Source organism: Anarhichas minor, unplaced genomic scaffold, assembly GCF_050575085.1.
Source record: "Anarhichas minor isolate MPS153535 unplaced genomic scaffold, ASM5057508v1 ptg000010l, whole genome shotgun sequence".
Lineage (NCBI taxonomy): Eukaryota > Metazoa > Chordata > Actinopteri > Perciformes > Anarhichadidae > Anarhichas > Anarhichas minor.
Window position 1 is genome coordinate 12,191,598 of NW_027466456.1, and position 12,452 is coordinate 12,204,049.

The window sequence follows — 12,452 nt, forward strand, 5'->3', positions numbered from 1 at the left end:
GTATCAATATCCGGAATGAAAAAGTAGCATTGGTGCATCCCTATATTACCCATATTGTACATGTTGTCCTTGTACTTTGAGCTTCAGACGACTTTATGTTTATCTTTATCTTGATGTTCATGGTGTTGTGTGGTTGTACTTCAGACAGTGCTAGCTCTAACTGATGGTGTCTAGTCTTACTAGTACTGAAGACACGCGAGACAGTCTTTTGGTAAACTGGCAGTTGGGTTTGTGCAGCAGCTTTTGTTTACATCATTAAATATGACAATGTTATTCACGTAGTTGGAAAACCATTGAACCCACTTCCTGATTAGCTCTTAAATTCAACTTCTCTCGCTGACAGGCTTTCTTCCAAAATGGACTCCGACGTGTGCCCCGCTGATCAGTCAGACTCCTCGTGTTCTGCTCCTGTTGATGAAGCCTCGGAGGTTGAGATCAGCAGACAAACTGTGGCAGCTCCGCCAGGTTCAGAGGTGGAGGATGTTGACTCCTACAGTCTGATCGAGCCTCCTCCGTTAGACTGGAGGTCTGACTCCTCCAGTGAGCCGGGCTCAGCAGAAGACCTGGATGATCCCAGCTTCCCTCCCTCTGTTGACAATCCGGACAAGGCGAGTCCGGGTCAGCCAGTATTACTGCTGAGTGACACTGTGGCTCAACGCGACGTGAACCAGCAGGAGCTTGTGGGAAATATCTCAGCGCCAGTCCAGGACATCCAGGTGGAACTGGAAGAAGCGGATGAAGTAGTGGAGGAAAAGGTGAGGGTTGAGGACTTGGAGGTTGTTGGGGATGCGGTGAGTGATGCAGAGAATATGGTCGGTGAGCAGGAAGTGGAGGATGCTAACAGGAGATCGGGTGATGAAGACCACAGCCACATCCACACCTTGCTTAGCCAGCTCCAACTGATGGGGGAAGAGCCTCAACCCAACCGCCGGACACCACCTCACCTCGCCCAGCACCAGTACTCCAGCATGTCTGAGCTGGAAGCGTGTGCTCCCTCCCTGATAACACAGGACAGCACTGAAACCACCGGGCTGCTGTTCTCTGAAAGACACCAGAGAGACCTGGTGGGGCTGCTGCAGTTCACAGAGATCAGCGCTCCACAAAGTCCCACCTGTCTGCCCCACAGAGGAGACGTGGATGCTGTGGTGTCCGTGTCCTACAGCCAGGAGGATGCTCACAGGTTCTGGGGGCATTATGGGAACGGTCAACAGCAGCGGCACAGGGAGGACTCCCTCGCCTCCCTGCCTGATGATGAGTATCCTGAGCCAGTGTGGATGAAGCTGGGCGAGGAGCCACCAGAGGAGGGGGAGGCTGCTGCGGAGAGCGAGCAGGTAACTGAGGTACTTTAGCTATAATCAGCAGGAAGGGGGATGCATTGTGAACTCCAATTGAGTTATGTTAAGATTGCTATTGCTCATGCAACTTACAAAAGTACTTACTGTGATGTGTGCTATACATTTGTGTGAAAAGATTTATCAGCTTAAAACAAAGTAGATTAATTGCATTTGAGAAGTTGAAGTTTAATCAGTGATAATATTTAATTGTCACCTCTAGTTTTTGTTACAGATGCTATGTTATAACTGAAACACACATTTTCACTTGATTAATCTATGAGTTGCCTTTTCGTCTCATCAGTTAATCAGCCGACAAAATTTCAGAGTTAGAAAATTGAAATTGATGGCGGAGGACCATCAGGTTTGCGTCGTTTGATGTTTGGTCTTTTTAAATTGCGAAGTAACTAAAATAGTCAATTATGCAAATTACTTACACATTTATGTTATTCTTTTTGTATCATGTTCATTTCAGTCTTGACGGTTCATAAATGTCTCTTTCTGCTGTCATTGCAGAGTGCTGATCATCCCTCATATAAAGACGGTGAGTCACTTCAGCACATCTTATAGAAAGATGGATTTTGTTTTTCAGTGTCAGGTTTCACAAAGTCGTTGTCTCTGTTCTTGTGTTTGACTCTTTCTAGTGCCTGGTCCGTGTGACCCTGAAGACCTGTTGGATGGAGTGATATTTGGTGCCAAGTACTTGGGCTCAACTCAGATCAAATCGCAGAAGAACCCGTCTACAAACGCCCGAATGACGCAGGCTCAGGAAGCTGTGGACCGCATTAAGGTGAGCTCGCAGAGGAGACGCTCTAAAGAGATGCTCTCAGTGGAAACGTGGCAGATGTTGTTTACTGTGGGGTATCGTTTCAGGCTCCAGAGGGAGAGTCCCAGCCGATGACAGACGTGGATCTGTTCATCTCAACCCAGCGGATCAAAGTTCTCACTGCTGACACTCAGGTGTGTTTTGAACACATGAAATATTGATTTTTATACATTTGAAAAGGAGAAGTTATCAAAATGTCATGGAAATAAAATACAACAAATATGTTAAACCCTGAGCTGCATCAATGTCTGAAATTGCAAATTCTTGTTCGATCCATTGTCAGGCATTTTTCTCAGCATGAGTAAAATGCCTGAAACATAATTAGATTCAGGATTTGACAGAAATGTGCTTAAATGAACTTTTCTTTCATGAGGCAGCGTAGCACTTCTAAAGTTTCACCTTCAGGCTGAGCTCTGGCAGCAAGAATCCTTCATATAGAATTGAATGGGGATTTAATACGAGCGCTTTGCAGTTACAGTGAAGTCTATTTTCTTTTAATATGTAGTTGAATTGTCAGGAGAGTCAAAGTGGGTCATTTTCTGTCAGCTCCCTCTTTGCATGGCTGGTTGCTCCTCATTGCACCGCACTTATGAATATAAAGATACATTAAAGTCAGGTTTGTTTGTTTTTTTAACATTGTGATTTCAGTTATAAATGACAAATACTATTGTTGTCACGTTGAGCCACTTAGTTTTAATTGAATGTTTTGATTCTCATACCAGCATCTTGACTTTTTCAATTATAACGGAACAAGCAAAGTCGGCTGAATTTTGGTCGTTTTATTTTATTGTTCATTTGTGAGGAGAAATGTTTTTATTTTAATTCCTCTGTTGCGTTAAAGAACACTTCAACTTCTCAGATTTAATAGATTTAGATATAATGCCTGCTCAACAGCAACATTTAACAAGAAATTCCTAAAGTCACACAATCATTTTCACAAAGTTCACATTTGTCTTCTAAATTAGATTTTTTTCATTAATGCAGTGCTTTATGGCAGCAGCCTCTGCTTACAAGTAGAGTACCAGACAATAACAAATCTAACTGACAAAACAAGAAATAAAAGAGGCGCAGTGTTCTTCGTATTGGATAACTTATCTCAAGCCAGTTTCAAGTCTCTTACCAGACCTTCCCGTCTTCTCTCGGTTGATAATATTATTAACACCCTCGTGTCTCGTTTCCACTCAGGAAGCCATGATGGATCACGCTCTGCAGATGATCTCCTACATTGCAGACATTGATAACATTGTGGTCCTGATGGCACGAAGGAAACGTAAAGGGCAGGATGGTGACCTGGCCTCCAACTCTTCCTCTTCCTCTTCCTCCGGGCCTCAGAAGAAGTGCTTAATGATCTGCCACGTCTTCTCCTCTGACGATGTGAGTTACTTTATTGAAGGGTAATTTCATAAAACAGGAAATCAAACAGCAAAAAGTGTTCCCTGCTCTGCGGTTATGGTCTTTATTGTTTCCACAACTTCATTGTTTCAATGTGTCTGTAGTCTTGAGTCTTTCGCTGCAGAACAAGTTAGGACATTATTCAGGTATCTTTTGCCCTCTTCAATGTTGCGTCTCAGATCGGATGTGCTTTTTTCGGCTGGACAACAGTTTCAGCTTCAGCTTGACCTGGTTTCCTTCCATCAGACAGCCAGCGAGTTCTCCTGAATGTAAAACTGGTCTGGCTGCCGTCCCAGTTTCCCACTGTTGGCAAGACTGACTAGGGGGAGGAAGGGTTTCTTTTTAGATACTAATTAGCTGTGGGATACTGAAGGCCATGAGGCCACTGCGTCTACTGCTAGTTTTCCCAACTTAACCCTTTTATATGAAACGTTTTATTTTAAGTAAGATTTGCAACGGATGGGCAGCAAGTGAACCAGTCAATACAACAAATAACTAATGAAACCGTAAAGGCATAGGTCATCTTTTGAAGCAGAGTAGGGAACTATTCGAGACTTGATGCTCTGTTTGTCTGTTGTTTTAGTTTCGGGGTGTGACGTATGTTTTGCAAATTAACCAATTGGCTTTTATATGTTCGTATGGAAATGAAGGAAGAATATTTACTTAACAAATTGCAACCTGAGTCCGTTCTCTCTCTCCGTCCAGGCCCAGGTCATAGCCCAGGCTATCGGTCAGGCGTTCGGTGTGGCGTACCAGCAGTTTCTTCAGGCCAGCGGCATCAAGGCCAGCGATCTGAGGCCTGGCGAGTACAGCGACTATCTGGAAAGTCAGGAGCTCTATAACGGAGACCTGGCCCACTTTTCTGACTCTCAGAACATCCGAGACGTAAGCAGAGTGATCGCGGCTGCATGTCTTAACACAAACTACAGGGGGCCATTAATAGACATCGTTACGTTGTAATTTGATATTATCAAGGGTTTTCTAGTGCACATCATTAACTGTTGATATTTAACTTAAAATGTGAACAGTATTACCCAATATCATGTTAGGCTGTAGCTTTTTCATGTTTCTAACCAACATTAAAAACATCTTGAACAATAGATGTGGAGCAGGTTCTATATATATTACAATGTATCTCAATTGTGACCCTGACAACTTTCAAGTGTAGACGGTTGTAGGGAAATAACTGGTAAACCAAATGTAAACATTGTCATCGCTGTGTGTGTGTGTCTGTGGCTCAGGTAGCCATCACCAAGGCTGCCGGAGAGATCCTGGGTCTGGCGGTGGTGGAGTCGGGCTGGGGCTCCATCCTGCCCACCGTGGTGGTGGCTAACCTCCTGCATGGAGGTCCCACTGAGCGCTGCGGCGAGCTAAGCATCGGGGACCGCATCATGTCTGTAAACAGCACTAGCCTGGTGGGTCTGCCCATCACCACGTGCCAGAACATCATCCGGGTAAGAAGGGACAAATACAAACACTGTACATTTGAGTGATCTTGCCTTCTTATAGATAATGTACTGTTCTGAGTTATGCACTAGATGGCACTGTGTTTCCATGCAGCGTGAGTGCACATATACCAGTATTGGGTTTTAAAGTGGATTCAGATATTAATTGGGGTTTAAAGGGCCATTATCAGTATTCATTCAGTTGTCTAAAGCCACTGTGCTTGCGCTGATATTCAATATTTTTTAAGAGTTTTAAGATTTGTCGTCCTGTTAAGGTAGAGCACAACCTTTGAAACATTTACCTGTGATGGATACAATACCATGAATTCATTACTGTGAAGCTAATAATGTGGAATGTTTTGTTATTCATGTTGTTGTATTGTATTAGCGTATATAAATAAGATTTCACATGCTGAGGGTAGTGACCATGAAAGTCTGAATGGCCACCAAACAGCTGTCAGTGTTTACCATCCTGTATTCACATAGAAGAAAAACATCAAAATAATTGTTTTAAAGAGTTAAATAAACTTAAAAAGAAGACAACTGAGAAGTGTTTGCAGACCTTTAGTAACGCAGCGCTCATCAATGGGATCAAGACTTAACTAACAGCAACATGAATAAAGACGTTTGCAAAGAAAATAATATTTCTGGTCAGATTTACGAAAGTGGTTTTATTTAGCTGTCATCCAACAAGAACATTGAAGAAAACATTGATGAGGAAAGCAAGAGTCAAAGCCACTGAATAGTGACAACACGTTTTTTTTAAATGCTGCTCTTTCTTTAGTTATCAAATTCACATTTTGTTTCTATTTCAGGACTTAAAAAGCCAAAAGTATGTGAAGCTTAGCATCGTCCACTGCCCGCCGGTCACGATGGCGATTATCAGGAGGCCAGATCCCAAGTTTCAGCTGGGCTTCAGTGTGGAGGACGGCATTGTAAGTCAATATTCAAATCCTCTGTGTATGTGTGTGACGCTATTCTCATCCTCACTATTAGTTATTCTATGGTGCTTTAGTCTTTGCTTTGAAAAGTAAAAAGTCCCTCTCTCTCTTCCTGGTTGCAGATCTGCAGTCTGATGCGGGGCGGTATAGCAGAGAGAGGAGGCATTCGCGTTGGGCACCGCATCATTGAAATCAACGGGCAGAGTGTCGTCGCCACACCGCACGACAAGATCATCCAGATCCTGACCAATGCTGTTGGAGAGGTGAGCGGGGGGGGGGGTGAAATGCTTGGAAATATTTTTTTTATTTTGTCATTAATACAGTAATACTTTCCAATGTTTGCTTTTTATTACGACATATTGTCACAGTTAGTTTTTCCTCCTCTGGGCAGATTCACTTGAAGACCATGCCAGCCTCAACATATCGACTCCTAACGGGACAGGAGCAGCCAGTGTTTCTATGAGCACCTCCTGCTTCATCAAGGACACAACACTGCACAGTGTTCAAGCTGCATGAACTTCTGCCAAACTAACATATTATGCAATTGATCATACAGCACACCATATGCTGTTGTCACACCACTGAACACAACAAACTGGTCTAGTATTTTTAAGATGTAAAGTACATTGTTGTATTGTGAAGCATATTTTAAAGCGACTGAGATAGACGGTAGCTTTCTGTTTTTATTTATCTGATATTTAACGATGCAGGCAGTAGCTGAGATGCAATAATTCATAAGCAGAATATGCATTTTGACTTCACTAACTTTTTACATGGGTTTTGAGTGTACTGTCTTCCAGCCTGGTGTGCCTGAGCTAAATGTTATTGAACCAGGACAAAGATCTGTGTTTTTCATTATGATGTATATCAACAAGTGTCTTTCACACACATTAGAGCGCTCTGGTTCATTTATACAATGCTTCCCTGAATGTGCCTAATATGAAGCAGATATCATGCACAGTTAAAGGTAACTGCCACATTTCATAGAGGGGTGCGTATATTTTTAAGAATTTTGCTGTTTCGGATGTTCATTAAAATGATATGTAAGATATCTTCTTGATGTTATTTATTGAGAATCAGTTGCTGCTGAATAGGTTTCAGATGCAAAGTAGCATTTTTTCATTTTAAAACAAATGTCATGCCTGTGTGCATTGGACAGCTCTATGGATATGTTGTCTTTGCAATATATGTAATTGAAAAATATATCAAACTGATAAAAGCACAGTTCTTTGTTACAATTGCAAATACAATGCTATTAATTAATATCTCTACTGCTATTTTACAACTATACAATGTAATCATATGCTGCTTGGGCTAATAAAGTAATTTTATTTATGTGAGTATCATAAGATGCATTATCCGCGAGCAGATACACAACACAGCCCTGTCAATGCCTGGCCAATCAGCTGTCTTCAGTTACCAAAACATAGACAACGGCCAATCAGATTCTTTACCGGTTTCTCTAAACCCCGCCCCTGAAACATACTTTAGCCAATCAGCGTCATATATAGGCGGTACTTCGTTCAGCTCACGCCTGCCGGTGCAAACTGGGGAAATGAAGAGTCAATGACAAGCTACCGGCCGTTGGTGTTTGCCAAACACTGAAAGGAGCTTTTATCACCCGTTTTACAGAAAGGTAATGATGACCAACAGTTTATCGAGTCTCCAGAGCACATTAGGTTTTGTGTATTTTTATCGAAAATGTCATTTTCAACCATCACTGTGTAACATGCTAGAAGCTATGACCGAATGTAACGTTAGCTAACGTTAAGTGTTTTCCTCTTTGCTAACGTTAGATTAATTATGTTATTTAGCTACTAGGTATAGACGAGCCAAATGGTAATTGTAGTAGCTTACAATATCATTTAAATTACATTTAAATTTTACATTTAGTTTGAATCAGTATGGTCTCAATTGAAATACGGAAATGCCTAGTATTTGTAGAAGTAGTTGGTGTACTAGTGCCGTTAGTTAAGTTCATTTTAACCCATATTACGTGCGAGTTTTAACATGTTACGTTTACTTTACATCAGCTTGTTGTATCAGCTGAGTGACAAATATATTACATAACAATAATAACCAATGTTTCCATAAAGCTTTGAAAAGGGAAATGGAGTAAGAAAAATGTCAATACAATACCTGTATCCTGTACTGACATTTTCCTGTGTAAACAGATTCATTAAAAGAGAAAAAAAATGACTTTAAGGTTACACAATGTCTTTTGTAGATGCAAAAGAAATGAGCCTAGTCATAGCTTTCTAACCTGGCACAAATCATGATCCAGAGCTTCAGATTATTCACTAACTGCAGCACAAACACGAGGAAGAGACCACATTCTGGAGGCGCTCACAGAGCAAAAGTAAATCTCTGAGTGAAACAGGTAAGCTGTTAGGATCAGGAGGCTTTTGAGATAAAGCAGAGGATTGTCCATCTTTAGCAGATCACAGCCGGGCACACAAAACAACCTTCACTTAACAAATATAAAGAACAACCTGATGGATCCATCGCACACAGAACGTTCTACCTTTCTTCACCACATATGTGTCTAAAACATGAAATATAAACGTTAAAAGTGGTTTCATGCTGAGGAATGAACTGAAGGGGGAAAGGTCGGTTACAGTTTGTTTCCACAATCCTCACTAATGACGAGCTTATCCGTCGTAAACATCAGAAGTCAAACTAACACATTTTAAAGAACAGCCGCAAAAGCCAATAAGTCTTTTATTAACACTTTAATCATTCACTTTAAATGTAAAGAGAAATAGTGCCTAAAACAATAGCCGTTAACAACCTGCAGAGATATTTATGTTGGTCTGTGAATAAATAACAAACAATTTGGGAGTAAAGGGAAAAAAAAGATTTCAGAGAACTAAACATCGAACAAAAAGTTCGGAAATTAGTGTTTGGTTGATTATTTCTCTGTAACAATGCTTCTTGGCAAAGGTTGCATTCATTTGGTGGACGTGTTTGTCCAAAGGGACGTGCAGAGACTATATATATATTCAGCATATATCTGAGTACTAGACCCTGATCCAAACCTTTCTTCTATGATTTGTTTTTGATGTTCATTAGAGAGAGACAAGACAGGAAACAGTGAGACGGAGAAGACGATGAAATGCGATAACTGTCCCCAGCTGTAGATGAAGTGGGGACACAGCAGACACATTTCTCGTGTCCCCCAACAACTTAAAAACAAGGACGACCTGCTGAACTTGTCTTTTTCTCAACACAGTTTTGTGTATTCCAGCTGTGCGTCATGGCCAGGTAGCCGTTCAAGAGCCATGGAATTTTTCCGACAGCTTTGCCTCCTGCTGTGGAAGAACATCACATACCGCAGGAGGAACAAGGTGGCCACATTTTCATTGAACACAAAGTAGTTTAATAGTTTGTTGATTCTGAAATGTCTGAAGTTTAACTGTCTCTCTGTGTCGGCCACACTAGAGGGCTGGGAGATAGTCCTGATAGTCTCTCACAGAGATTTCTATAAAGGTCATTGATTATTTATAACTGCTTCTATGTTTTCCTCTAATGCAGATCCAGCTGATCATCGAGCTCCTATGGCCGCTCTTCCTCTTCGTCATCCTCATCTCTGTTCGTCATTCACACCCTCCCTACAAACAGAGCCAATGTGAGTGATCTTGTATAAAGTGTCTTTTCAGACACACACACACACACATGCTTACAATTCAGAAAATGGCCTTATACCAACCAGCTCAGGAGGATTAACTAACTGAGGGATTCTTGTTTTCTTAACCGGTTGTGTTCTTGACCTTCTTTGAGAAGTCTGCAATTAGCACAACATGACATGGTAACATAATTAACCGCGACATGACACAATACAAGCCAGCCAGTTACATATTGTATAACCCCTAAAAGCTACATCGTCTCTTAATTTTGTAGAAAGAGTCAACTTTCCAACAATAAATAAACAAAACAAAGCCTTGCAGATGACTAACTTTAATTATTCAGTGTTGATACGAGGGGTTTGAATTTCCTGCACATGTTTTAACTTCATACTTTAATGTTTTCCAAGTAAATGGGGCGCTCAGCATTGAGAACAGTTGTGTACTTTCTTGTGAAACATACACTTCATTTTGCTTGTGAGCGGCAATTTGCAACCTGTGCATGTTTTCTGTTCATTTGTACTTTCCGAGACATTTACATAAAGGAGATGTTAGAAAATGCATTTTCTTTCCTGTTATTGTCTTCTTAAGATGTGTCACATCAGGCTGAAGATGATAACATTATCATTTTGTATCAGTTGTACAAAAAACACAATATTCGGTCACATAACAGCACTTTGGGTTATGTTAGGATTATTGTTGGGTCGGCTGCCTGTAGATTGGGTTTCAGGCCGCTACCACAGTATTTTCATTGTTTCGTATTCTGGGCTAATCTCCCGGTACTGAACTGTTTGTCTTTCTTTTTCCTTTTCTTCGCTTGTAGGTCATTTTCCAAACAAAGCTTTGCCATCGGCGGGCACCTTGCCCTGGATTCAGGGAATTATCTGCAACATCAACAACCCATGCTTCCACGGCCCGACACCAGGGGAGTCGCTGGGCCAAGTAGGCAACTTTGACAACTCCATGTAGGTAAACTGGAGGTAAAAGATGGACAGCTGTCTGCAGTGCTGGAGTTTACCAGGCGACCATTGCAGAATAAAACAGCCCAAAAGATAAACGGAGAAACTGCACTCAGTCAAAATGTATGTTAGGATTAAAAATCACCGTTATTTACCGTCGTTGGTTCTAACTCGCCACCAACAATTGATTTACTTTGCATGACCTTGCATTAGCATACCTCAAATTAATAGTTTGACAATACACATACTGGTATTCGTGCTCTTAGAGCAGATCAGAAGAGCGATACCACTCCCATGTCTGTACGCTAAATATGAAGCTGCAGCTTAGCATGAAGACTGGACATGGGGAAACTAAATCTGCCCACCAGCACCTCTAAAGTTCACTTATAAACTGTTATATCTCTGTTCAATCATCACAAAAACTAAAGTGTAAAAATACTATATTGTGGTTTTGTGGGGGGGTTATGTGTCGGACTATTTGTTGTTTTCTACTTTCCAGGCAGCAGTTTGTTTCATTTAATTCCACTGGTGTGGAAATCACCTTGTTTTTCAGGGAATCCATCACAGTCAACATTTAGTCAACTTTTTGTTTAATCCATTCATTTTTTGTTTTTCGTTTGTGTAAATGCTAAATAGCTTATGTAGCGCTTTTAACAGCTTTACAAGTTGCTACTCACACACTGATGGCAGTGAGCTATGCAAGGCTGCAGGCCTGACCATCAACATCAATTTGGGGCTCAGTGTCTTACCCGAGGAGGCGTTTTTTCACACTTTGGTGACATCACATCTGATTTTTCATGCATTTTTCATGCAAAAAACAACCAAATTTACAATTCTTCAATTTACCCAGAAGTAAAATTCTGGGTCCGCCGGACACTTCATTGAACACAGTTGGTATTGTTTGCAGATGTGAAGTTGGTGTTTACTGGTAAACTAAAAAGTTATCTCCCCTAGACTGTCCCGTCTCTTCGTGGACGCCCAGGCTGTTCTGTCCTACAGTGGAAACCGGAGATTCTCCGGCTTTCAGGACCTGATGGAGAGTGTCCGAAGGCTGGGAGAGAGACCTGGAGCCTGGCCAGGTACACCACAGCTAGTTTGAGTCTCCTTTAGCACCGAGCTGAAGGGATTTCTTGACTTTGTGACACTTAAACACATTTTTTGTTTACAAACCCTGGGCGGGCACTACTTGCCATGATGTCAAATAGATATAATTATATAAACCAGTAATGACTGAGTTAAAAAATGTTGGCAGGCAAAACACACAAAAGGTGGATACGCGTATAAAATGTCAAATTATATCTTCACGGTTGCTCTCCAAGAATCATGAATGAATTATGTATATGGTGAAACCTAATAGAGCCTTGGCTTTTGTCAGTGAAGTTGTAGTGTGGTTTAAAGTTTAAACAAGGTCAGTGTGTGGTAAAGTCCAAGAAGACAACATCACCTCTTTGAATCAGTGACTGCAACCAAATGAACTCTTCAAGTCAAATGTCAGTACGAATGAAAAAGCTTTCTAGTTTTTGAATAACTTAACAAACGTCTTTCTTTATTAAACAGAAAACTAACAGGCATTCAAAGAAAGAAATGTAATTGATAGCAGGATGAAGTCCCTGCAAGCCATCGAAACAATAAAAGCATTGAATTAATTCAGGTTTGTTTTTTTTCGAGGCAGCTCTGTTCCCAGACTGAGAGCTTTCAGGAGCAGCCAGGAGCTGATCTGAATGAATGGCTTTAAACAGGTGTCGAGTTACCGGATGAATGTGTCCATTTACTGCGGTTGTGAAGCAGCACAGAGTGGCCGTTTTGCCTCTCTCTGCTGTGGGCAGATCAAGTTACATGACTACCCCAGACAAACAACTGGATGAATGAAAGCAGGTTCTTCAGTGGGTTAGTCCCACACTACCACCTACTAGACGCCCACAATCCTCACCCACT

The 12,452-nt window shown here is 41.4% G+C and overlaps 2 protein-coding genes across 5 annotated transcripts in view; both read left to right on the top strand.

Annotated features, from left to right (window-relative positions):
- Positions 1-356: 356 nt before the first annotated feature.
- Positions 357-6,986, top strand: LOC142946718 (amyloid-beta A4 precursor protein-binding family A member 3). 2 transcript variants are annotated; one of them, XM_076088183.1, is made up of 10 exons: positions 357-1,340; positions 1,848-1,875; positions 1,976-2,121; positions 2,205-2,291; positions 3,343-3,531; positions 4,255-4,434; positions 4,791-5,003; positions 5,810-5,929; positions 6,058-6,198; positions 6,327-6,986. In XM_076088183.1, exons 1-10 carry the CDS (start codon positions 357-359, stop codon positions 6,396-6,398), a joined length of 2,160 nt encoding a protein of 719 aa, XP_075944298.1. In that variant the 3' UTR covers positions 6,399-6,986. The 2 variants fall into 2 exon arrangements, with proteins under 2 accessions (XP_075944298.1, XP_075944299.1); XM_076088184.1 differs by having other exon boundaries at positions 357-1,331.
- A 470-nt stretch (positions 6,987-7,456) lies between these two features.
- abca7 (ATP-binding cassette, sub-family A (ABC1), member 7) overlaps positions 7,457-12,452 on the top strand; it is a 28,564-nt gene continuing 23,568 nt past the window's right edge. Inside the window, exons 1-5 of one of the 3 annotated variants that reach the window (XM_076088187.1) lie at positions 7,457-7,571; positions 9,183-9,282; positions 9,470-9,563; positions 10,382-10,523; positions 11,472-11,596. In XM_076088187.1, the coding sequence (XP_075944302.1) occupies positions 9,217-9,282; positions 9,470-9,563; positions 10,382-10,523; positions 11,472-11,596 (427 nt within the window). In that variant the 5' untranslated portion in view covers positions 7,457-7,571; positions 9,183-9,216. Of the gene's footprint in view, positions 7,572-9,167; positions 9,283-9,469; positions 9,564-10,381; positions 10,528-11,471; positions 11,597-12,452 lie in introns of those variants that run through there. The other 2 variants (XM_076088186.1, XM_076088188.1) reach the window with 2 other exon arrangements.